The 27,250-nt window shown below is 36.7% G+C and overlaps 1 protein-coding gene across 2 annotated transcripts in view; it reads left to right on the forward strand.

Moving 5' to 3' along the window:
* The window catches only part of igdcc3 (immunoglobulin superfamily, DCC subclass, member 3), a 98,722-nt gene that overhangs the window by 43,560 nt on the left and 27,912 nt on the right, over positions 1-27,250 (forward strand). For both annotated transcript variants that reach the window (XM_051115730.1, XM_051115732.1), the window contains 4 exons: positions 20,050-20,194; positions 20,314-20,444; positions 20,529-20,666; positions 26,854-27,012. In XM_051115730.1, coding sequence (XP_050971687.1) covers positions 20,050-20,194; positions 20,314-20,444; positions 20,529-20,666; positions 26,854-27,012 — 573 coding nt within the window. The remainder of the gene's footprint in view (positions 1-20,049; positions 20,195-20,313; positions 20,445-20,528; positions 20,667-26,853; positions 27,013-27,250) is intronic.

Below are 27,250 nucleotides of genomic sequence, written 5' to 3' on the forward strand. Positions count from 1 at the left end.
TTTCTGTTTTGTAAACTGATTAAAAGGTAACACTTCACAAAAAGTTCCATTTGTTAACTACATTAGTTAGCATTTACAAATTAAAAATATGGTAGCACTTTATTTTAAGATGTCCTTGTTACACGTTACATGTTCTTACTATTTTAATAACAATAAATTATGCATAATAACATGCATAAGCCAAACCCTAATCCTAACCCCATAGTAAGTACAGTTTTATGTAAAAGTTTGGAAACCCCTTGCAGAATCTGTGAAAATGTGAATAATTTGAACAAAATAAGAGAGGTCATACAAAATGCATGTTATTTTTTTTTATTTAGTACTGTCCTGAGTAAGATATTTTACATAAAAGATGTTTACATATAGTCCACCAGTCCAAAAAAAAGCTGAAATTATTAAAATAACTCCTTTCAAAAGTTTGGGAACCCTTTGTTCTTAATACTGTGTGTGGTTACCTGGATAATCTACGACTTTTTTTTTTGTTTTGTGATGGTTGTTCATGAGTCCCTTGTTTGTTCTGAACAGTTAAACTGAGCACTGTTCTTCAGAAAAATCCTCCAGGTCTTGCAGATTCCTCAGTTTTCCAGAATCTTTTGCATATTTGAACCCTTTCCATCAGTGACTGTATGATTTTGAGAGCCATCTTTTCACACTGAGGACAATTGAGAGACTCAAACACAGCTATTAAAAAAAGATTCATACATTCACTGATGCTCCAGAAGGAAACACGATGCATTAAGAGCCAGGGGGTGAAAACATTTGAACAGGATGAAGATGTCAAAATTTTTCTTATTTTGTTGAAATATCATTTTGCAAGGGGTTCCCAAACTTTCGCATAAACCTGTACATGTAGTTAATTAATATTACTCAGTACTCAAATGTATAATTACACTGCAACAAGGACACTTTAAAATAAAGTGTAACCAAAAATACTTCTAAAGCATTCATTAATCTGGATTGCAACATTTGTTGTATCTGTTAATGTTATTTAATGGACCTGAGCTAACATGAATTAATAAGTTGTGTTTTTATTAACTAACATTAATAAAGATGAACAAATACTGTAACAAATGCATTGCTCATTATTTGTTAGTTAATACATTAAATATACCAATGGAACCTTAATGTAAAGTGTGCTGAATTTCACCTTCTTAATTTCTCGCCTGTTATATTTGGACAGATTGTAATATACTACTTTTCCTTGCATTAGCATTACACAACTCTTGGCTCGTTTCAGCAGATTGTTTGGCTGACAGATGGTATGGAGTGTGAATATTAGTGAATAAACAGCTACATGCTGACTAGTGAGAGAAGAAGTCTGACCTCCCCTATCCGTCCACACTTATGCTGACAGAGACGCATGGCTCTCGTTCCTGCCTTGACCTGTCCCAACAGCCCTATCCGAAGACCCTCGGGACTCACAGCGTGCCGAATGTACTCTGTTTGTGGTTGTTCAGAACTACATTCTTATATTCGCGTGAGCCAGTCCGTTTCAGACACACATATTAATGCCATCTGGCTTTTTACTGATTAAAAAATACGTGCCAAAAACACGACTCTCGGCCATGTTTGTCGGTACTCCGATTTTAAAGCACCTTGTTTTAAGAGCAAAAACAAGCTGAACTCCAGCCAATTTAAGTTGTGAGTGCGTATGTCCATGTGTGAGAACGAGAGAGTGAGAAAAAGAGGTCTCAACAGTTGCTGCTAATGAGGGGGAAGTAATTGAGTCTTTGCAAGAGTGAATTGTGATGCCAAATGTCCGTCCACTTTGTTATTCAAAACTGAGCCTGTTTAGCCCCGGCAAGTTTCAGCCCTTTCATTTCTGCTCTGACAAACCAAAGCGAGGTGAAAAGGACAGAGAAAGAAAGAAAAGACAAGCAAGCTAGAGAGAAAGTAATGAACGTTCCATTTGAATTTAAATGCTATTTCACTCTTAGCTGTCACTGCATTTTCGATATTTCACAATCCGCTCAAGACACAAAGCCATTGCTCTTTTTTGCCTCAAGGGTTTCTCAGTTGTGGTTTTGTCAGGTCAGTACAGTAGACCCAATTGATCGAGGGATTACACTACAGCATGTAATCTCCGCTTCTATGAACCTTGGAAGGAGCGAGAAAGGAGCCATTAAAGTCGCGAAACGCACAGTTGCTCTGAATGCTGATGATGATGTTAATTGGGATATGGGGCGAGGGCTACGCACTAATGGTGCTTTATACAACGTCTGCAACAACACTCAGGACTCCAAACGATTTCCCGTTGATTATCTGAACTGGCGAATGATTGACAAAGCTATTTTAAAGCACGCTAGTTACGATTTTCTGTAGCTATCGGAATGAATTACAGGTGTGATTGGCCACTGAGGTGAGAGAGTAACAATTATGATTATGCGTAGGTGACTGTAGCGGTGAAGACAATCTGGAGCGTGTTCTTTTGAGATTTCCAGAACCTTCGCCTCGTTGCGTATCCTTTGGGGAATGTTTGGAACTATTTTTCTTTTCAGGTTAAGGTCTAGTTTATCTGCCATTTTCCCGCTTCCTTCCCTTCCCCCCCAACCTCTTATTTCTCATTCTCCCTCCATTTCTCCCTCTCTTTTCTTTCTTTCCCTCTCTGTTGCTCCCCCTCTTGGGAGATCATGTAGTGTTTGAGCACGTTGAGGGAGGGCGTCTCTTTATCACCTTCTTCCCTCCCCCCCTTTTCCTTCTCTTTCTGCCTCCTCCTCTGATCTCTCTTTCTCTCCCCGTTTCTCTCTGGGCAGCGGACAGCCCATTAAATCTGTACAGCGGTGTGAAGAAGATGATGTGAAATTACTGTCTGATGAGAGCGTGAAAGGCCTGATTGCTGCTCAGCATCAGGAGCGAGGCTGGTGCAAAGTCTCTGATGAGGGGGTAATTTTGCAGGGGTCCTCACAGTGAGGGGGCAGGAGCGACAACATCAGATTCTTTCAAGTGTAGCAATCCTGTCGCCCAATAGAAAAGGAGCTCAGGCAGTGAAGCCATTTGTGTGCGTGTATGTGAGAAGGAGGAGGCTTTTCTCCTGTCGATTAGAAAGCTGATGGACAAAGACTGTGATATTGGATTTAGGTTTGACTAATAAGGGTCTTTCAGTGGGTTTTAACCAATCGCTTTTTTAATTCACTATTAACCATTATCTGACAAGCCATAAATCAAGCAAGTGACCCAATAGACATGACATATTGCCGTTGATGACAAAAACACGGTTCACATATGTCTTTTGTGATCTTCCTACATGCGCGCTGTGTGATCTCACTATTGCTGTTGAAATGTAATGCTGTGTTACTCAAACTGCATCATCTTTATGGCCAAAATGGTCCCATACTGTGCAGTATGCTTAATTTTTCACTTTTTAGAACCCAATTGTGTTCGTGTTATAGTGTTCCTCACATGTTGTACATGTGTAATTTGCTGTACAAGATAAACCATCAGTTCAGTTCTCATTATTGTAAAAGCATAGATTTTAACCAACAGCATTGGTTGAACAAATTAATTGTCAATTATTGATTAATTTTTTAATCATTAATTCAGCATCATATCAGCTAATGGCCACTCTCTTCTATAAAGAAGTGTAATGCAATTTAATGAGAAGACTAGAGTAATAGCTGCTGAAAATTCTGACTTTGTCATCACAGGAGTAATTGCTTTTTAAAATAACTCTTTTCTAATTTAATATATATTAAAATAGAATATCTTTAGGACTGCCCCCTAATAGTTGACTAACCGTTAGTCAACAAGGGGCTTGTTCGACCAAAACGTTAGTAGTCGCTCAGTTGCAGAAAAAAAATTCCACAAGTGGTGAAGTCACACAGTCCGTGACGGACAGACCATTAACGGCTGGTCTATGTGGTAATATAGTACATCGGGCAGGGCATCCAAATGCTCACATATCATTCATCGACTTAAAATATGGCTTTTCATCTGAAATATGTTAGTAGTAGCAGCTTTACATGGCAGCTCAATCTAACGTTAACCTAGAAATATGTACACTATTCAAGCGTATAGCGTGCTTACTGCATGACAGATGTAGGTGCCGGTGTGCTCATTTGCTCTTAAAATACTCCGTCATTTTTTGGTCATAGAGATAAAAGTAATACATCTTTCAAATCTGTAAAGACTCTGTATGTTTATTTGTGTGCACTCAGAACAACAATGAAACGTTGTGCTTTTTTAAATTAATGAAAGCAAACACGATGAGCTTTCTGCCTTCTCGGTCTCTGTGAACTTGAGCGAGAAATTTCGAAACACTGTGTATACTTGCCCTACAGACATGAAATATATATCTATACAGAGTGAAATGTCTACTTTTAAATGAACCAATTCAAATAGAAAATAAATATTCTCAGGTTAGTTTATCAGTACATTATTAAAACATTAATGCAGTTTCCTTGCTGTTTTTCCCTAACACATTCATAATTATTATATCTGCCATTGCACTGTGGCAAGCTTTTTTTGCATGCGCTTAAGCACTTATAAGGCTACGTAGGCAATTAAAGGCTCATTATTATGATTTATATGGTTTACTAATAAACATGCGACTAATAGCCGACTAATGCTTAAAATTAACGACTACTAGTTGACCAGAAAAATCTTTAGTCGAGGGCAGTACTAAATATCGCACAATATTACTGGATTGATTATGTTTTTGATAAAAGAAATGTAGGCTTTGTGAGCATGAGAGACTTTAAAAAAAAAAAAAAATTAAATGATGTAATGATTCCCTCAACTCACAATGTCATAGAATTCATAATACAGGTTTCACAATATGATTTTCTGAGTTGAGAAAGAGATTTAAGACAAATTATTAATGAAAAGGTGTCCTTTTGTTATTTTTGTCAAATAACAAAAATAAATAGAAACAAATCCTAAATCAAATAAATAAATAAATGCATAACTCAAATGAAGGAAATATGTTCATATAAAAAAGGCTTTGCCTGTACTCTTTCCTAGCTTGGATTCATTCATCTTGAATTGTATGTGACCCTGGACCACAAAACCAGTTATAAGTACCATAGGTATGTTTGTAGCACTAGTTAAAAATACATTGTATGGGTCAAAAATCATCAGTATATTAAGTAAAGATCATGTTCCAAGAAGATATTTTTTAAATTCCTTACCGTAAAAATGTCAAAACTTAATTTTAGATTAGTAAGATTGGCTTGTGTGCATCGTGACATCCCTATCATTTACTTATTTACCAATTTAATGATGGTAAATGACACATACACAAATTGCTGAACTAAATGGACATGTACTTCACAGTATTTCCCCTTCTGTAATTCGGCCAAGCACAGACTTTGGAATTGGTCAGTGCAATGCAATAGGCAGATTAGTCAGTGTGCTTTTATGTTGGACATGAGTTTGTGTACAGGAGATACAGCTAAAACATGACCAAATGTTTACAAAAGGAATGTGATGATTACATTTGACCGCTGCATGTTCTCTAATTACTCACCCACAACGCACAGCCTAGGAGTTCAAACATTTCAGAAACAATAATTGAAAGATTCGCTGTCAGAAATGTTGCCTGAGCATGATAAACATTTGTTGTTGTGAAGGAGAGAGCCGCAGCCTGGAGGGTGAGGGCTTGTGTGATGTAAAGCTAATGAGATGTTAATTGAGAGGCAGCGGCCTATTTTCAGACCAACCCATTTAAACTCTGAGAGCCAAGAGCATGGGAACAGAGACGAGGAGAGAGGGAACACCGGACGGCCCTCTGTAGGGCAGCAGACTCCCTGGGCAGTTTATCATTGGATTTTTTTTTTTTCTTTTAGTTTTCTGTCTTCTCCTGATTATGAGTAACAGTGTTTGAAGTGCTGTAATGAGCATGAAGATCTCGGCTCACTCAATCATTAAAACAAAGAAAAGAATCTCCCCAAACTCTCTCTCTCTCGCTCATTCACACACACAGAGCATTCAGCAGACACTAATGAACATTCCTAAAATAAGCTAAAAGAAAAGAAATGACACAGAAAATATCAACAAAGACAACCGCAACAGCGCTGAAGAAAACCTGGCTAATTAATTTTGTAACCCCCTCCTCTCTTTATCTGTCTGTGCATCTCTCTTATTTCTTTCTGCTTCCCCCTCCACCCCTTGATCTCACTGCAACAGTCATTTAAATAATGTCTTAATTTTCAGCATCTGCTGTTTTAATGGGTCTTTTTGTGATTAAAGCAGCATGTCTAAATGGAGAAAGGAAGAGAGAGAGAAATTCAGGTGCAGGAGACGGAGAAAGTGAATCTCTTGTCTTCCAGACTGGAGAGAGCAGAGCTGGACAGCAGATTGGGTGGGGGCATAATGAGTGACAGGGCTTTCCCATCAGCCCTCTCACTGCACGTCTTACCCAGAGTCCTTTGTATTTGTCCATTAGTTGCCCTACAAGACCTTTTTTGTCCAGATATGTATGTGTCATTGGGTTTACAATATGTTTCAGGCCTAAAGGGATGGAAAATAAGCCCCCACAGCTTCTTTTTGAAGACATGGCACTACAGTGATGTGTTAATGAGTTTGGGGGCTGTGTTCTAACAAGACAAATATGCTCAACGTTTAGACAGTGTTTCAAAGATCCAAATTTTTCACATGGTAACACAGTGTGTGATTTTTCTTGTTTTTTTTTTTATTGTGTAAGAGACTTGCACACTCACACATTAGCATACGCACACCAGTGTGCACTTCAAAGAAAACCAGCAGATTAGTGCTCATTATAACATGCTAAATAGAGGAAAAATTGAACAGAGCTTTTCACTGGTGGCAGCCTAATTTGCAGGAGCCCTGTGTCTGTATAACAGATACCTTAACGTGTATGTAATACGTGTGTGTGTGTGTGTGAGTTTACATTTACAAGGTTGTGTGTGAGTTTAAATTAAAGGGTTAGTTCACCCAAAAATGAAAATTCTGTCATTAATTACAGAAGAGAAGAAATTGCTGACAAAAAGTATTCTCGTAGCTTCATAAAATCAAGGTTGAACCACTGTCACATGGACTGTTTTATCAATGTCCTTGCTACCTTTCTGGGCCTTGAACGTGACAGTTGCATTGCTGGGTCAGAAAGCTCTCAGATTTCATAAAAAATATCTTAATTTGTGTTTTAAAGATGACCGAAGGTCTTATGGGTTCATTTTTAGGTGAACTATCCCTTTAAGGCTGTGTAATAAAGATTCTTTGGTTCCTTAACCTAATGATCTGATTTGAGCAAAAATTCAAATCAAACATTTAAAATAATCAATATCTATGTAATGTCTATATTCCATATAAAGCAAGTGAATGGCTTCCCAAATGCTGAAGCTCCAAAAACCACACACATTCAGCCACTGGGATCCATAAAACCCCAGTGGATGAATCAATATTGTCTTCCGGAGTGAAATAACAGGTGTGCGTAAGAAAAATACGTAAGAAAAATGTAAACCATTGCTTTTAGCCAGCTGTTTTAGGTCCAATTTTTGCTTGACGTAATTGTGTCACAATTGTAAAAAAAAAATGGCTACAACAGTATGTATGTGTTAATGTTGGCATAACCTGATATTCATCCATCCATCCATCTAACACTATCAATCCTAGTTCTTCCACCTTGTGGGATAAATCAATAAAAGTGTGTTTAGGTCAGCAGCAGTAGCTGTACAGGACCTCAGAGAGCACTGCAGGAGACAAAGAGGAGGTTGCTGGCCCAAATAAAAGAGAACGTTGTTATGATGTTAAGTGGAGAAATTGATTTCAGAAGCACAGCAGAGAAGCTCAACATGACACACAGGAGGACCACAGGATGAAAAGATCTGAAAATATGAAGAAATAAGCAGTGGCCTATTACAAGTTAAGTTGTAGTGGGATTCTTGCTACCCATGAGTGCACTTTAAAGGCATAGTTCACCATAAAATTAAAATTATTTCATCATTTACATGCCCTGTTTGGAATTTAAAACATTTTGACAGCGTAAATTGGCATAAAATAGGTGCTTTCTACAGGTAGTCCTACTTTATATTCCACTTGTGTGTGTTGTGACTGATTGTGAGGCGCCAGGCTTTTATATCGTATGATATTAAGGAATTATGGTACAGGTGTTTTTTTTATTATTATTATTTATTTATTTATTTTTCAGTGAAGAACTGTAAAAAGCTGTCATCTCTTCACTGATCTTTAAATATACACTATCGTTCAAAAGTTTTTGAACAGTAAGATATTTAATTTATTTTTTCTTTTTAAAGAAGTCTCTTCTGCTCACCAAGCCTGCATTTATTTGATCTGAAGTACAGCAAAAACAGTAACATTTTGAAATATTTTTACTATTTAAAATAACTGTTTTCTATTTGAATATTTGAATAATTTTAAAATGTAATTTTTTGCATCATTAATCCAGTCACATGATTCTTCAGAAATCATTCTATTATTCTGATTTGCTGCTCAATTTTTATTTTTATTATTATGTTGAAAATAGCTGAGTAGAATTTTTTTTAGGTTTCTTTGATGAATAGAAAGTTCAGAAGAACAGCGTTTATCTGAAATAGAAATATTTTGTCATATTATCAATTTCTTTATCATCACTTTTGATCAATTTAAATCATCCTCGCTAAATAAAAAAAGTATTAATTTGTATATATATATATATATATAAATATAAATGTTTCTTGAACAGCAAATCAGCATATTAGAGTGATTTCCAAAGGATCATGTGACACTGAAGACTGGAGTAATGATGCTGAAAATGTAGCTTTGATCACAGGAATAAATTAAATTTTAAAAAACATTCAAATAGAAAAGTTATTTAAAAAAATAAAAATATTTCATTTATTATTATTATTTATTTATTTTTGGATAAAATAAAAGCAGGCGGAAGAGACATGTTTTAAAAAACATTAAAAATCTTACTGTTCAAAAACTTTTGACTGGTAGTGTAGTTAAGTCATATCCCTAATTGTATGGTACGTGTACAGTACCATAAATCATAAATGTTTTGGTTAGTGTGAGGCTGTGTAAATGATAACAACTGTTTGGGTGAACTGTTCCTTAAAGTCTCTTAGCATACCTGCAACAAGTAAACAATTCATCTTGTATACGCTTAAACAAGATGACCCCGTTTTCCGAGAGTTAAAAAATGCAACCATGCTCCTCTGAGAGAGTGGAGAAGAAAACATAGGATGGATTTTGAAGTCACATCACTTATTTACCTGTGTGTTAACGGAGAGAAATGTTACTCAGATGACGTGAGGAACAGGTTGCTCCGTCAGTGTACACTGAGAGGCTGTGCAGATTAATCACTGTGTGTGTGCCTGAAGGCGTTGCTGTAAAGCTGCACATCTGCATTTAAATGCTGCCCGGGAGCTCTGTGCATGGAAAATAATATTTCAATGTGACTATTTAAAGCCTGTTGAGGCGATGCCACTTTGCGCTGAAATAGCATCATATACCATATGCATTATTTATGGACGCCATCTTCATTATAGCTCTTCACTCCAAGAGGAGAACGCAACCTAATGGACCGCCCAGAGAGGTGGAGCTCGCTGTATGTGTATGTAGTGAACAGTTTCATAACCGTATTTAAAAAAGAATTTGCAAATATGTATACATGTTTGCTTATACACGTGGCTTTTTGCATGTGCTTGTGTGTGGAGAGAGAATCCGTCATCTCTGTCGCAGGTCTTTCACATCCATCACTGTGAACTGGAGCACCTTATCACATACTTGAATTTTTTTTATGGTCTATATACTTGACACATGAATCTAGTTCTGCCTTAGAAATCACATCAGTCTTCTCTTAGTGCCTCTTTCCTCCAGTGCCTTCTCCAGTGTTATTCCATTCGACTATAACCTGCTCACTCTGACATGCAGAGCTCTTGATTTGAGTACCTTGTCTGAAGAGTGCAGAGCATTGCGGTCTATGTGAGGTCTGTATACTTATTGAAAAAGTTTTTTATGCTCACCAAGGCTGAATTTATTTATTTAAACAAACAAACAAACAGTAAAAACAGTAATATTGTGAATTTTATTGATGTCTCTACTGACATTTTTGATTGTCAGTTTAATGCATCCTTGCCTAAGTAATAGTTTTAATTTATTTGAAAAAATCGTAAAGGATTAGTTCACTTTCAGAATAAAAATTTCCTGATCATTTACTCACCCCCATGTCATCTGTTCATGTCTTTCTTTCTTCAGTTGAAAAAAAGAAAGTTTTTGAGGAAAACATTCCCAGATTTTTCTCCATAGTGGACTTCAATAGTGGATCAATGAGTTGAAGATCCAAACTGGAGTTTAAATGCAGCTTCAAAGGGCTCTACAAAGTCCCAGCTGAGGAATAAGGGTCATTTTCTAAAAAAAAAAAAAAAAAAAAAAAAAATGTTTATGTACTTTCTACCACAAATCCTCGTCTTGCACTAGCTCTGTGTTGTGCATGCGTGTAGGGCTGCACGATTATGACAAAAATCATAATTGTCAATTATTACCTTGAAGTTGTAATTGTGATTATTAATTATGATTATCACAATTTACATTGAATGATGTTTTCATTTTTTGAAGCAACTGCCAAACTTCCACATTTTTATACATAGTTTCTTCCTTAAATATAAAAAAGTAAAAAATGTCAAATGGAAATGTAAATAAAACAATGAACACACACACACATCTTAAGCAAGCAGAATAATGTAAGTGGATTTATTTTAATTTTTTTTGTAATTGCGCCTTTGATATAATTACATAATTGTGGCATCTGTAATTGTAATCACGATTAGAAATTTCATTGTCTTCACACATTACGTAATCACATTGGACGTGTGATTACTTCGTCTGTGTACTTCAAAAAACTCTTTCTTTTTCTCCTCCAACTTCAAAGTCACCCGACATCGCTGTTTTATCTTTTTTTTTGTAAAGTACGTTTGACTTTCTTTGCGCATTCACTTTGTAATCACTGGGTCTGTACTTCCGGCTACATCATGCGTGACCTTTCCAACGTGATTATGCAATGCGTCGATTTGTTTAGAAAATGACAGATCTTTTTTTGCTAGATAAGACCCTTATTCCTCAGCTGGGATCGTGTAAAGCCCTTTGAAGCTGCATTGAAACTGCAATTTGGACCTTCACCCTGTTGGTTCCTGTTTAAGTCCATTATATGGAGACAAATCCTAGAATGTTTTCCTTAAAATCCTTCATTTCTTTTCAAGAAAGAAAGACATGAACATCTTGGATGACATAGGGGTGAGTGAGTTATCAGGATTTATTTATTCTGGAATTGAAATAATCCTTTAATGAACCCAAACTTTCTGTTATACGAGAGAAATCATCATTATAGATTGAGGAGTTTAAAATTCCTTGTGAACTTTCTAAACTAACTTACCATTCAGAATCACAAGAATGTGACTTCCTTGAAGTGACCAGTTTATACAGTATCTGCACTTGCGGCTCTGGTTACCTGCTCTACTAAATCACCATCAGGAGGAGGTCAGAGTTTTGATTTTCTGTCCGTTTCCACGGTGATTGTCATGGTGAAACCAACTGCATCCAAGCAGCGAGTTCCATCCAGTTAGGCTTTTAATGTATGGATTGAGGGAAAGATCTCTCTCTTTCTCTTTCATATTCCTCCTAGCCTTTCAATTAATCTCTGTTTTTCTCACGCACACACACTCACGCTCCTTTTCTCGATTTCTCCCTCCTCTCCCCCCTTAATTAGATCTGGTTAATTTACACTGTGTGGCACGCTGGGAAGAGGCAAACTGTAATAATGTGTGTGTGTGTGTGTGTGTGTGTGGAGTGGGTTATTATGGAGAGGGGTATAAAACGGCTCTGCTGGGACTGCTGTATCCAAACTGCTACTGCTATACCCTCTTAGCTTGGGAGTATTGAGATTCAAGCGGGCACCATTTGTGTTTATATGTGCATTCTTCACCTGTACATTTGCATGTGCTCTGCCGAGTGATTCATCTTATGCTAAAATAAGCTCAAGTCTGTTTATGTTTGTGTGTTTTCGTAAATAAACATATCTGTGTGTGGCAGGAGAGGTGGGCCTCTACCAGTTCCAATTTTTATGTATGAGGGCAGAGGGCAGGGGCCCTTAAGGGGTTCTCTGTGTGGGTGGGTGTGGTTTCAGTGAACACACTGGTTGTGCTTGGCACTGACGCTGCATTTGTTGCTTGACTGGAATTCCATCTTTTGCACGTTTTGGTCTTATGTTTAAGGATTCTTCAGTGGGTGTTGTTTCAGAAATGTAGGCCATCATCATGAAAATATAATTTGTTCTGCCTTTAAAAGTTTTCTTTTTTTGATTGACATCAAGCCCTCTTGTTTTTCAAGTCCTCCTCAACCACCTGTCATACACCCTGCACATTTAGCTGCACTGCTCCATTCCAGGGAGGTGACATCATGAAAAAACTGATTGGCTAATGGCACCAAACTACTATTCTGAGCTGTGATGTCAAAAGCAGTTAATAGGGAAAAATCTGGTCTTAAAGACTTATAAAAGTATAGAATATTTCTTGTTTTCCTACCTGTATATTTTTGTATAGACTTATAAACGGCAATACACAAGTTTTTATAGACTTAAATTTCTATCATGAAAACTCTCTGAAGATTTTAGCATGGTAATGAATATGACAGTGTTAATGTATTTGGTCTTGTCAGAATAGATCTGCTACACTGCTGTTGGATATTGCTGTGGCTGTAGATCATTGCTGCTGCTGCAAAGCAAGTACAGGAATTTTCTACTGCCAATACATACGTGATATGGTGCTGTGAGTATTTAACAGTTATATCATTGGGTAATTATACTGTATATAAATTGCAGCAATCAGGGAGCCGCTATTAATATGCAGAGCATTGAAACTGATTTTGAATGTGCGATTGCATTTTAGTTTCACTTTCGAGTTTTGACATTGCACATGCTCTGTGTATACTAGAACAGCAGTACTTACCACACACTTTACAAGATTAAATGCTTGTCAGTGGTGCTCAGGATCTGCAAATCATTCGCCATAGTCCTCAGTCATCTCTCCTTACTCTGTTTATGTGGTAAGTGAAATTTTATATACTGTAATATAACAGGCTACCGCTAGCAAGCAGCCAAACATGTTCTTTTAGTGGCTCGCGTTAACTTATTAGAACACGTTATTTGTTTTCCGTACCTTTCTGAATACAGACACTCGTTTTTTCCTGGCTGGTCATTCTCCTGCATGGAGCCAAACAGTTCTGTCTCCCATGCTGTTATTCACGTTTCTACCTGCATCCCGTGGTGGCGTGGAAGATTGTGGTCATCCAAATGATAAAAAAGTATTATCGTAAAAAATGTATTTTGCGACACTGTTTTAATTTTAATAGTAAATCCCCTTTACTTGCCAAAAAATAAAATTTGTTTAATTTTCATTAATTAAAGATAAATTAATTTTTTATACCTTCATGTTGATAACACAACACAGAATACTTTTTTTCTTTAATAAAATTCTATTTAACCATTAAAAAGGAGTCTAGAAAATTTAAAAAAAAAAAAATTAAAAAGCGGAGTTTGGAAAAAAATAAAACTGATTTCATAGGGCCCTATTTATGTTTGTCATGCTCTCCAGACAAGTTTGACCCCTTGGTCCATTCTTGTTTAGAATGACCGTTTTTCTCAATCCAGTGAATTACAGATAAATAAGTTTCACTCTGCATATTTTTCACCAGTTTCTTGTGTAAATAAAGTATGCCAGAATATGGAAGTAAAACTGTTGACCTCAGAGGTGCATGCAGTAATTATTAAAAAGAGAGGAAAAAAAAAAAAAAATTCTGTAAACAAAAATGTTTAAATAGTAACTTAATAGTAACTAAAATGCTTTGCATTATGGTACAAATATGCATTTTCATGTACTTGTCTTATGTGTGTAAAAGTTGAAACTGGGAGGATGGCATTTAAAAATACAGGATCTTCCTGATAGAGGTGTCTCTAGGCTGGAGTTTGACCATGCACTGAATGTTTGGGGAGGCTGTAGGTCACCAATAGTGATGGTTATTCGGCTAATTGTCTCAAGAGTATATAACTGTGGTAGTAACCTGCTCTAGACAAGGTTTTGTTGATTAGAAACCAAGCCCTGGTGCTTGCGGTTGTGTTTTAATGGCAGACTCTCCATGGCTACAGCTGGACCCTATGTGGAACTCGGTGCTTATCTTCAGTTGTAAAGGACAGAGCATCGGAGGGGGTTCAGCAATCATACTGTAGTCTCTCTTTCAGATGTACCATATACAGGTGTGTGTGCATGACAGCCTTTTTTGAACTTCCAGTAAAAAGTTTCCATTACTTGACACACTGTAATTTACACAAAAATATAAGAGGATAAGTGGAGCAGTCAGGTATCAAAGTAAATAAGTAACATATTTATGCAAGAGATGTATGACAAAAAAAAAAAACAGAGATTTGAATACTTTGTTTGCTTTATTCTAGCGCCGGAACGCTTTGATGGTTGAGGCACTGAGGAATGTTTGTTTAAAATTTAATCGGCTTGCTGCTCGCTGTGCATCCGTGAAGAAGAGAGGTCGGAGCATGTCAGGAAATGGCACATTTCTCATTAGGGCACAGCCCAGAAGCAGTGATGCTGAAACACTACCAATAGACAAAGAGATGAAAACAAGGAGAGAGAGGCAGAGTGCAGGAGAACAGAAGGACGAGGAGGGAGGAGGAGTTCACAGAGAGATACAATATGCTCCAGTACCCCCACTGGTTCAGCCGCTACACTCTCATCCCTGACTGTTTCTGTTTACATGTGAAAGTGAGTGATGTGCCGGTGCCAGAGTGAGGATGGGTGCCGGGTCTAAAGCGACGCAGGGGTGCTTGCTAATGAGAAGCTAAAAGCTCAAAGCAGAAGACCTGATAAAATATAACTAAGGAAACATTCTTCACAGTTGAAACAACTAAATCTAAAGCTTCAAATACAAAACCGAAATGAATACTCATGTAACTCGACTTCAGGTATTTATACTTGTAGCTAGGGATTTTGCTCTGCCTTGTTCCTGTACTAGCAATGACGAGGCCGTTGGTTTGATTCCTAGATACAGACAAACTAATAAGGCATACCCTGGAAAAACCCTCTTTATGCCAGTTTGGCTTGTCTATTGCCATCTGTGGTTGAAACGTAAAATTGCAAATTATTTGCACTGAAGAATATGACCGTTTGTCTTATAACTGTGTTTGCCTGTGATCACTATGTTGGAGTGGATCAGTCATTTACAGCAACACCCCAAAGAAAGAAGACTTTCATTGCATATATATTCAAAATATTTAAGACATATTTAATATTTGACATATATAAGACATGATGTGATTACACAAGGACAAATGATGTAATCTGAAATGTCAAATCAATTCCAGACTCTCAAATTACAAATTATTATTCTGGGTTTCAGGGTTTATCACGTGTTTTTTTTTTTTTTTTTTTTTTTTTTTTTCCCTGACTGTACCTCTATATGAATCAGAATGCATGAAACATTTGCACTGTATTTTAATCACGATTGAAACAAACATGCTATGCATAGTTTGACCAGTTTTTGATGTAAATTAAATTGTATAATTTCAAAATTTAAAGCAAAAACAGAATGGTCTGACCTTAACTTTGTGAAATTATGCTACATAAAACACATCAGCACTAATGAAAACAGCACACATGAGCATGCAAATTCACTTTCTGACAGCAGGTAGCGCTTATGAAACAGCAGCGATACAATGTTGCTGCTGTAAACAAAGCAGCACTGCGCTTTAAATACTACATTAATATGCATTATAATGAGGTAAGATGAAAAGAAAATACCATCTAAACTTTTCTTAAGACAGTCAGTTAACCTCAGAGATGCATTCATATAAACACCCACCCCAATTCAGTATTTACTGTAGGGTTTTCTTTCAATATTTTGCATTGTGAAAAATGATCTTGCGCTGCCTGTATTGTACCGTATTTTCTCCTCTTTGGGTGCGTCTTCAGAGTATCTGATTTCTCTTAATGGCCGTTTACAGTTGGTTTGTTTGCCCAGTTATAGAATTAGTTGTGTGTTAATAATAGTTCTCTAACCATTGTTCAGAAGTGTATACAGTTAACAGGGATCTCCTCTCAATTCACAATGCTGTCTACGCGTTTTTTTTATTTATTATTATTTATACTGTGTGCATAATTTAAACCGGTTTTACCATTTGAATCAGTATATCACCCAGCGCTAATCTCAACCTTCCAATCTCTGATTACAAATGCCGGGCTTCTCCAATCATTTAGATCTACTTCCATCCAGTCTGCAACCAATGGATAGAACTAAGTCCTCGTCCTACTTTTTTGTTTTTCTCTTTTGATAATCCATTTCATGTGTACCATGTGGCATGGTAGTTGCTTTTACATGTTTTTTTTTTTTCTTTTAGCTGGTTTACATGGTTGACCAAGTATACTACCAGCTGGCTGGGCCAGACTGAGGTAATACACAAACTTGGTGAAGCTGACCAACTTGGACTAAGAATAAATCACATTTCAAACACAGGTTTGATCATATTAGATTGGCCTGGTTTTTCCAGCAGGGTTGCTGGTGTTTTATTTCAGTTAGATTGCTGTGTTATTTAACAGTGATTAAATAGAATGATGTCTTTTTGTGAAGTTTCCGCACCAAAAAGAGTGACATTGACCTAGACATGATGTTAAAAAAAGAGATGTTATAGACACAGTAAATAATAAATGAAATGTTTTAGACACATTTGTGGGAAAGTTGATTGAAATCACAGTTGAGAGATAAAGCAAAAAAAAAAAAAAAAAATAGAACTAGTGGAGACAGATAGAGAGAGATTCATTCGATTTATGCCTTCCTTTCTGTGTCTCTCATCTCCTGCAGAGGCAATCAATGAGATATGTGTGAAAGCCTTGAAAAGATGCCTTTCTGGGAGCCCTTTTTCCCTTCCTTCTCTGAGAATGCTTTTTTTTTCCCTCCTCGCTTCTGCCTGCCTTCTTTGACTCACACGAAACAAAACGACCAGTTACAGAAGCACCACTGTGTGAGTTTAAGCCGCCAAACACCACCCGGAGATCCTTCTGAGCTCGATGATGCTAGATTAGCTGGAACAAGTATATCAGTAGGACACAAAAAGAACACAGAGGGGTAAGTGAGAGAGGACGCAGGAGGGGCCCGGCCCTCTTGTTATGCTAAGAGTGTTCCGAACGGTCCCGCTTGGTTCAAGTTAATTACGACCAACATTTAAATAAGAGCACTTGTCTTGAGGACGGTGGTTGGCTGCGGGAGAGACAGACCTCGCGCTAATTGTGTTTGTGTTTCCAGCTCCTCCCCTCATCTCCAGCCCTCTCTCAGTATGAGCTCCTGCGGGACACGCTGTGTGAGCCGCAGCCCAATGAGAGGCTTTGGAAAATCACTTCCTTACATGGATCTGGAAGGGTCCAAATCCTGGTAATCATACTGTAACTGGTTGCTTCTGTCTTTTCTTCTCCTGCAAGATGGATGGACTTTTATTGAGTAGTATCTGACAATCCAAGTGTATGGTCTCTCAAACACTCCCACACTTTCTCTGGCACATGATGCTCAGATGCAGATGCTCCCTTTTGTTTGATTTTTCATATCTTTGACCTATGAAGTAAGGCCCCAATTAATGCTTGATTATGGAATTAGTAAATGGCATGGAGTTGTGTTTTTTTTATTTGTGCCTGTTTAAGAATATCCATTATACATTTATTATTTGTTGGCTGGTTAGAGTATGTGTGTTTTTGTTTTTCACTAACGAGTAATGTAGTGTTCCTGTGTTTTGTTGCACATGGGACTGTATGAGATGATCTCAAGGTGGATGCAGAGATTGAGTGGACAAAGGTGAAAAGGGGTTTAAATAAGATGTTTACATCCTAATTTAAACATGTTTATACAGTATACTATCATTGTAAGATTATTTAATAAGTCTCTTATGCTGACCAAGGCTGTGTCAAATTTACAGTAAAACAGTGATGTTATGAAATATTATTACAGTTTAAAAACAACTTCTCTTTTAATATATTTTAGAATGTCATTTAGTCTTGTAATGGCAGATGAATTTTCATGAGCTGTTAATCTTGTCTACAGTGTCATATGATCTATTAGACATTATTCTGATATGCTTGATTTGGTGAAAGGAAACATTTCTTAATATTATCACTGTTTAAAAACAGCTGTGCTGCTTCATAATTTTTGTAGAAACCATAATAATTGTTTATAGGATTCTTTGCTGAATAGAAATAAAAAACTGCATTTATTTGAAATAGAAATCTGTAGTAACAATGTAGAAGTTCTTACTGTCACATTTTGATCAATTTTAATGCATTCTTTCTCAATAAAAGTATTTATTTTGCTGACCCGACATTTTTGAACAGTATTGTATTCTCCAAAAGCAGTCCATTAAGCTTGATGAAACTGGCACTGAAGATTTATATTGTATGCTTGAACATACACTTAACATGAATTTTCAAAGACCTGCCAAAAACACATACTTCATAGTGTTGTTATTCTTTCTGCAGCATGAGATTGTCATTGTATTTCTGAATATATGACTAGATCAGAACACATCAGATCTTGTATTGACACTTCGTTTGTTAATCGTCTGGGCTAGCATTTGTGTACGGTATCTCTCTATTTTGGGAGGTTTAGGAGGGTAAAAACTCCAGTATGATATGGTGGGACAGTAAAGGGCCCAAATAAAACATTTTTTGTCCTACTTCATTACTTTGTAAACTTTGCTTTCTGTGATAGTTTGCAAATAGTTCTTTTTAAAGGAGAAGTTCACTTCCAGAACAAAAATTTACAGATAATTTACTCACCCCTTTGTTATCCAAGATGTTCATGTCTTTGTTTCTTCAGTCATAAAGAAATTGTTTCTTGAGGAAAACATTTCAGGAATTATCTCCATATAGTGGACTTTAATGTTGCCCCCAAGTTTGAACTTCCAAAATACAGTTTAAATGCAGCTTCAAATGGCTCCAAAGGATCCCTTGTAAAGGACATTTGATCTTCTTTGCATGTCGGTGGGTCGGTTCTTCTGCATGGATGTAGGGCGATTTTGAAGTTGGGGAAGAAAACGAGATGGGAGTTTTTTGACATACCCTAACTGTCTTGACCCGTAAAAAAAACAGAGTTCACGCAGACCTAAATAAGACGAGCGTTTGAGGTTAAAAAGTAGGGATGGGACAATACATCGATTTGTGGATCGATTCTAAGATCTTCCAAAAGCATCGCCATTTTCTTTGGAATCGGTTTTAACAGCAGATGGCTCTCTAATCTAGCTTTTATCCACACACTCAAATGCTCATGAAGAAGAATGCTGAGGAGAACTTGAGTCGGCTGAGTCATGTAATTTTACCTCGGCTCAGAATGCTTTTAGGACACGAGATTATTGTAAACACAGCCCACTGTGAACACCCTCGTAATTCGCTTCTACCTTTTCAAATTGTTTAAATGATTATTTTGGGTTGAAGTGCGTGTAAGGATTTGGACACAAGCAGAGCAGGGCTGTTTCTAAAGCAAGCAGTGCCATCCGCTGCTCAAAACTAAGCTCAGAATTGATTTGAGGAAGAATCACGACGTGTTCGGAAAATCTCGAATCGATGCTGAATCGTTTCTCAATTCGCGTTGCAGCGATTTATCGTCCCATCCCTATTAAAAGAAATATATAAATTGTCAATTTATTTTGAAAATGACAGATTCCTTCCTTAGCTGGAAGAAATTAGAAGCGATTAGAAGCTGCATTTAAACTGCATTTTGGAAGTTTAAACTTGGGGGCACCTTAGAAGTCCACTCTATGGAGATAATTCCTGAAATGTTTTCCTCAAGAAACTGGAAGTGAACTTCTCCTTAAGTGTCATCCAAGATGTTCATGTCTTTCTTTTTTCATTCGAAAAGAAATTAAGGTATTTGAGGAAAACATTTCAGGATTTTTCTCCAAATAGTGGACTTCAATAGGAGCCAATGTGTTGAAGGTCCAAACTGCCGTTTCAGTGCAGTTTCAAAGGGCGAGGAATAAGTGTCTTGTGTAGCACAATTTTAACATGTGAATGAGGGTTAAAGTAATATGTCTTTCTCTGTCTTTTTTGTCTTCAGCAATGGCAGATTTTCATGTGCAGCCTCGTTCAGTGCGTGCAGAGCTGGGAGGTGTTGGGCGATTTCAGTGCCAAATCCACGGCCTGCCTGAGCCGGTCATCAGCTGGGAAAGAGACGGGCGACCCGTGGATACCTCTGATGACAGGTACTACCGTAAATACTCTTATACACAGTGACATCTGAAGGGATGTACCCAGTGTTATTGTCATATATACACATCTCCCTCTCACTGTGGGCCTGTCTAAGTCTGTCTTTTCTGTGCAGGTATACTTTATTGCCCACGGGTGTGTTGCAGATAACGGGTGTTCGCCCTGAGGACAGTGGGATGTACTGCTGTGTTGCACACAACAGTGCTGGAGTCAAACACAGTGCAGGAGCACAGCTCACGGTCTCAGGTATGCTCAAAAATTCTTCTCTGCTTGTTTGAGTTTTTCCAGATCATTTTCTTTGTAACTGGCTTTACCTTTCTCTTCCCGAAGGCTCCCAGTCATCTGTTTACAAAGAACCCATGATCCTAGTGGGACCTGAAAACCTCACCCTAACAGTTCACCAGACTGCCATTTTGGAGTGTGTTGCCACGGGTTACCCTCGCCCAATCGTTTCGTGGAGTAGACTGGGTAAGACTGATTTAAGTTGCTCCGTAAATTGCCTTGAGTGGTTCTCGGAGCAAAACCCAGCGCAGCTCCGGCAGAAATGCTGCAGAGAGCTTTAATATTCTCTCCACTACTCACTGACTATAAAATACCCAATCAACTGAAAAAGAGAAAAGGGAAAAATCTCCTCCAGCAAGGTAATGTAACATGATGGAGGACAGAGATGAGAAGAAATGAGCCGATGGATCTATATCTGGAAAACCTTATTTTAAAAGGGACATATCCTAAATTATTTATCATCTTATTTTTCTCCCTAAAGTCCACTTATGATATTAGTTAAGGTGTCTTGTGGTATTTTAGTTAGAATTAAAGGCGTAGTTCACTCTATGTTGAGAATTCTGTCATTAATTACTTCCCCTTATGTTGTTTCAAACCTGTATGACTTACTTTCTTATTTGTTTATTTATTTTATATCCAATGACGTTCTTTTGGAATCCATATACTCATTGTATGTTCAAAAAAATTCTTCAGAGTTTATTAATTTTTGTTTAGCAGAAGAAAGAACATCATACAGGTGTGGAACGGCATGTGGGGAGTAAATGATAACAGAATTTTTCTTTTAATTAATAGTCTAGGTGGACTGGGGAATATATTCTATATTCTATTCTAGAGCATGCTACAGACTACGCTAAAGATTATTAGAGTACTTTCACAGGAAAAATACTATTTTAGAGGTTTTTTTTTGTACTTCAAAATTTCATGTTCAATTTAGTGTGTTCAATTTTCTGAGTGAAATTTTTTTTTGTTTGTTTATTTTTTTCCAGTGTACCAAAATGATTCAGAGTTCAGCAGGAACTCTCCATTTACCTAAGAGTCTTGAAAAAAAAAATGCATCATGTTTTCCACAAAAATATGAAGCAGCACAACTGTTTTCAACATTCATAATGATAACGAATGTTACTTGAGCACCAAGTCAAACATATTAAAATGATTTCGATCCTTCCCTGAACACACTGAACACTTAACAGCTGCTGAAAATTCAACTTAAAAATGTAAACCAGTCAAACTAACACACTGACACTACCAGTCAAAAGTTTCTGAACAGTAAAATTTTTGATGTTTTTTAAGAAGTCCCTTCTGCTCACCAAACTTGCATTTATTTGATCCAAAGTACAGAAAAAAGTCAAATTTTGAAATATTTGTACTATTTAAAATAACGGTTTTCTATTTGAATATATTTTAAAATGTAATTTATTCCTGTGATTTCAAAGCTGAATTTTTAGCATCATTACTCTCATTGATCATTAATCACATGATCCTTCAGAAATCATTCTGATTTGCTGCTCAAAAAACATTTATTATTATTATGTTGAAAACAGCAGTAGAATTTTTTTCAGGTTTCTTTGATGAATAGAGAGTTCAGAAGAACAACATTTATCTGAAATAGAAATCTTTTGTAACCTTATAAATGTCTTTATCATCACTTTTGATCAATTTTAAGCATTGTTGCTAAATAAAAATATTAATTTCTATAATTTCTTTCCAGTGTGTGTATATATATATATATATATATATATATTTAGATAAATGCTGATCTTTAAATCAATCTATTCATCAAAGAATCCTGAAAAAAAAATCCACTTAACTGTTTTAAATATTGATGATAATAATAATAATAATAAACAAATGTTCATGAACAACAAATCAGCATATTGGAATGATTTCTGAAGGATCATGTGACACCCAAGACTTTAAAATATTTTCAAATTATTATATATACAGTTATTTTAAATAGTACAAATATTTGAAACTATTTACTGTTTTTGCTGTACTTTGGATCAAATAAATGCAGGTTTGGTAAGCAGAAGAGACTTCTTTAAAATACATTAAAAATCTTACGGTTCAAAAACTTTTCAACTGGTAGTGTACGTTTTAAATTATAACAATATTTAACAGTATTACAGTATTGATTTTTACTGTATTTCCGATCAAATAAATTCAGACATGGTGAGCATAAAAGGCTTCTTTCAAAAACATCACAGAAATCTTACCAACCCCAAACCTTTAAATGGTACTGTACATCACTGGCATAGTACATCAATCTTGTTTAGTTCAAAAGATCTAGAAAATTTCATTTTTGGTGATATGACACTATTTACAAAAGCTGGCTGATACATTAAAGTAATTTACACTCTAATCTACTGAAGCCAAATGGTTTGGAATGGTGAAAGAAACTCTGTCATCCTTCTCACTAAGACATGGATTTCACAGATCAAATTGGCTGATACTGTACAGTGAGATTGGTTTCTGTGTGAAAAATAGCTCATTTATTTTTAAGCGTGCTCAGAGTTCTGAAGCCACACGCCTGAAAATGGTTTCAGACAATTTTGGTCATTGAACGCTCTTTGCCACATCTTTCTGTCTTATCTTGATAAGAATTAATGGAGATAAAAAGAGTGTCTCATCTGTACTTCTAAGGTGGTGTTAAAGTACGTGAAGTGATTGATGTTTATATCTGCATTTATGTATGTGTGTGCGTCCCTGCATTAAATGAAGGAAAAGATATGTCTTCTGGATCATCTCATCTTGAGGCCTGTACCGTTTTGTCTTTGCATTTAATTATGCAATTAGGACCTTGATGTATTCGAAGGTTAACATATCCTACTTGCATTTACTCTCCGACCCATACTAACCGCTCTCTCTCTCACGCAAGATTTCACGGTGACTCCCACACTTGTATAATAATCCGTTCTCAACTCTTTCTTTTTTCTCCCAGCTATTATCTAATGTGATTCTCCCATTAAGAATGTAAATGATGGTCTCATCCTGTAACGCCTGTTAATCAGATTGTGGATATTACCTTCTGCAATGTTGCTGGAATTAACTGCTAACACAATGGGATTTTGCTGGATTAGATTACAACGAGAGCAAATCATGGCTAAGATTAATAATGAATGTGATAGATCTCCAGCAGTTAGTGATTAATGCCATTCTGCATTTATGTCATTTTATTTAGGAGCCTGCATACATCTAAACATGCATGCTGATTCACACCTACCTGAAACCTCACATATTTGTTATGGGACAAAAGACCTGGCCAGTAAAACATAATACAAACATGTTTCTCCACAATTTTTAGGGTATTTCCACAATTTCTATAGGCTTTTAGAGCACACTGTGCATTACTTCTCTCTCACACAGACTCGTTTTTATTCCTGTCAGAAATTAAATATGCTGCTACCCTGACTAGGGCTTGTCGGGCGCGCACACACACTTATGTCAGTGTCTCTGTGATATTTCATTGAACATGTTAATTAACTCATGAAAGACTAAAAGCGTGTATCTCTAAAGACAGATGAATGTCTGTCATTAACTGTGTGAAACCGGATTGAGAAGCTCCAAACAGATGCTGAATGAAAAGTGGAAATGTTTGTGCAACTCACAACAGATGCCAGTCAATTAAATCTGGTGATATGTGAACTGCACCCTGTCGCATTATCCAACTCTGTGTCTATAATGTCATTTTGACAGGCACATTAACAAAACAGAATAAGAGACCTGAGAGGCCAGTGATATGAATGGAAGATGTGATTAGTGGGATTGTTAATTTTTATTAGCACTTTTCCTCACTGAGTGTCCAGTTACAGCTGCAGTGAGTGAGATGATCTAGACTGATATGGTTTATAGTAGCTGATGTGATTCAATGTAGGGTTGGGTATCGTTAGAATTTTATCAATTTCGATTCCGATTCGATTCCCAGTTTCGATACCAATGTAAATAAAAGATATCAAGCATATTTATTCTGTTTCTTTTTTGCTAAACATTTAGTTGCAGCTGGATACCACGAACAAAAATCAGCAAGCTACATAAAAGCAAAATTCTGTCAAAAAGAGCTGTTTGCAAAATAGAGCTGTGTGATTCTGGATAAATTGGGTTGTGTTTTTTTAAATGGAAGTTGTGGTTCTCTTACGATTCTGAAAAAAAAAAAAACATTAGACAACTAAACAAAATCACATGTAGGCCTAATTTATAGGTGAATGATTCAGGGATTCACTCAAGATTTAATTGGTTCATTACTGGATGAATCAGTGTTTTTGAATGACTGATCAAAGACAAATACATTATTAACAGCTTTCAAAAGGAATAACTTTCAAAAGGATAATTTACTCTATTTTGATCTCTACTGTACATATCAGAGTTTACATCCAGACTATGAACTTTTATCCCAGTACTTCTGTGATTATTTGAATGTTTGTAACACAGAAATAATGAACTGTGCGGTGGAAAAAAAGGCCGTAAAACTGTTCATAAATATCATACATATAGCCTACAAGACAGTGGTTCTCTTTAGGTCAGCGGCAGCACGAACGCAGATTTGAATGTTCAAATCACACTAGTTTGATCGTATGCTGCACGGAAGAAAGGTTGACGAATCAAACAGATGTGTCATTGTAATTTAGGAATAGAATCACGTTGGTATTTGAATCGTGTTTGTGATCTTTAACGATCTGTTAAATTAAAATGCTTTGTCATATTGATGGTGACACCTCTATTGCAACATGTTTAGCTTATCACAAATATTATACTTAGCTTTTTCGACTCCTGATCGCTAGTGTAGCCATTCTTTGAAGTGCTATGTGCTAGATTAGCGAGCAAGGTCCTGGCAGATTGCTAGGTCGGGTCCTCACAGATGAAAAAAAAAAAAAGAACCTCACATAGGAATCGATAGGCGGAATGGAAATTTTAATTTCACAGGAAGTATCTGATTTCTGACTTTAAAGGAGAAGTCTGCTTCTTGAACAACAATTCAAAAATAATTTACTCACCTCCTTGTCATCCAAGATGTTCATGTCTTTCTGTCTTCAGTCGTGAAGAAATTGTGGTTTTTGAGGAAAGCATTTCAGGACTTTTTTCTGTGCAGCTTCAAAGCGCTGCCGAGGAAGAAGGGTCTTATGTAGCGAAACCATCTGTCATTTTTTTGGAAAATAACATTTTTTATACTTTTTGAGTACAAAAGCTTGTGTAGCACAGGCTCTGGGATGCACGTTCACGATGCTAAGTACTATTGAATCACGTTGAAAGGTCACGTGGAACGTAGGCGCAACAACAGACCCAGTGCTTACAAAGCGAACGCGCAAAGACTAAGAAAGTGCAAGTAAGTCAAACAAAAAAAGCTACAATGGTGTTGGACAATTCTGAAGTTGTAGAAAGAGAAAATAAGATGGAGTTTTTCACCATATACCTTTCTGAGTTGGAGTACACAGATGATAAACTTGAGACGTGATTCGTAGTAGCAATGGGAAGTTCGGATCGTTTACCGACTCGGACCTTTGAGTCTCGTTCAGCAAAATGAACGAATCTTTTTTGAGTCATTTCGTTCATTTTAGCAAAATATAATTAAAATGTTACGTGTTACTTCCCTAACACATCTACTGCTTACACAAACGTTGATCACACTACAAACAAGACAAAACTATAATGCTGTAAGAAACAGAAAAGATTAATTAATTGTTTACCTGGGTCTTTAGTCTATGATTAGCTCACCTCACCTCTTATCTGACAAGTTTTCGGGTTTGAGTCGTTCGTTTATCACGTGACAGCCCCAGAAGATGAACAGACTCGAAAAACCCGAAAAAATTATTTGTAAATTGTTGTTCTGGAAGTGGAAATTTCCTTTAAGTATCCAATTCTGGAATCGGAATACCCAACCCTAATTCAGTGCTTATACAGAAAGTGTGTGTGTTCTACACATGTATGGCAGATGTCCATGGTAACATGGTATATCCTGCGTCACTGGTGTTCATAGGTTGTCTCGTAAGTCTAAAGCCTAGACCATCACTTTATCTCTGTACTCTTTTTACATACGAGAGTTTTTTTTTTTCTCTCTCTCTTTCATTCTCTATGACTCTTCCTGTCTCTTAAGATGTTCGTCGCCCCAGGCCAGAAAGATGGATGGTGCTTTGTGCTCCATAATTAGTCACATTTAACCAGTGCTGTTAAATTCTGAGGCTCATCACATGCTTCTGTTGTCCTGTTAAATTTATTTTTAGTTCCTCTGGGGCAGGAAATGATTTTATGGCTGAATAATCATGTGATTCTATCTTCTCTTTTTATTCCCTCTACTGATCTCTATAATTCTTTTTCAAATGATCTTTATGACCTCTTTCTCTTGTCTTTTGTCTTTGTCACTATGCCTTTGTCACTCTTTCAGATGGCCGGCCAATAGGAGTTGAGGGTATCCAGGTACTAGGAACCGGAAACCTGATGATCTCTGATGTCAGAGTTCAGCATTCTGGCGTTTATGTCTGTGCAGCCAACAAGCCAGGAACCCGCGTGCGCAGAACTGCTCAGGGACGCCTAGTTGTGCAAGGTGACTTCCCAAAACTGTTTTCTTTTTTTTTTTTTTTTTTTGTCTCTGTTTTTGTATTTTTCAAAATACACCGTTAGTTATACTACAACACTGTGTGTTGAACAACTGTGTCTAAACATATTTGCTTTAAAGGAAAACACATAAACAAATTATTGAAATGGAAAAAAAGATTCTTTAAAATCTGTAAATTATTTTCTTAACCAATTTACAAAAAAGAATCATATTGACCAACACTACA

This window comes from Labeo rohita, chromosome 7 (genome assembly GCF_022985175.1).
Source record: "Labeo rohita strain BAU-BD-2019 chromosome 7, IGBB_LRoh.1.0, whole genome shotgun sequence".
NCBI lineage: Eukaryota > Metazoa > Chordata > Actinopteri > Cypriniformes > Cyprinidae > Labeo > Labeo rohita.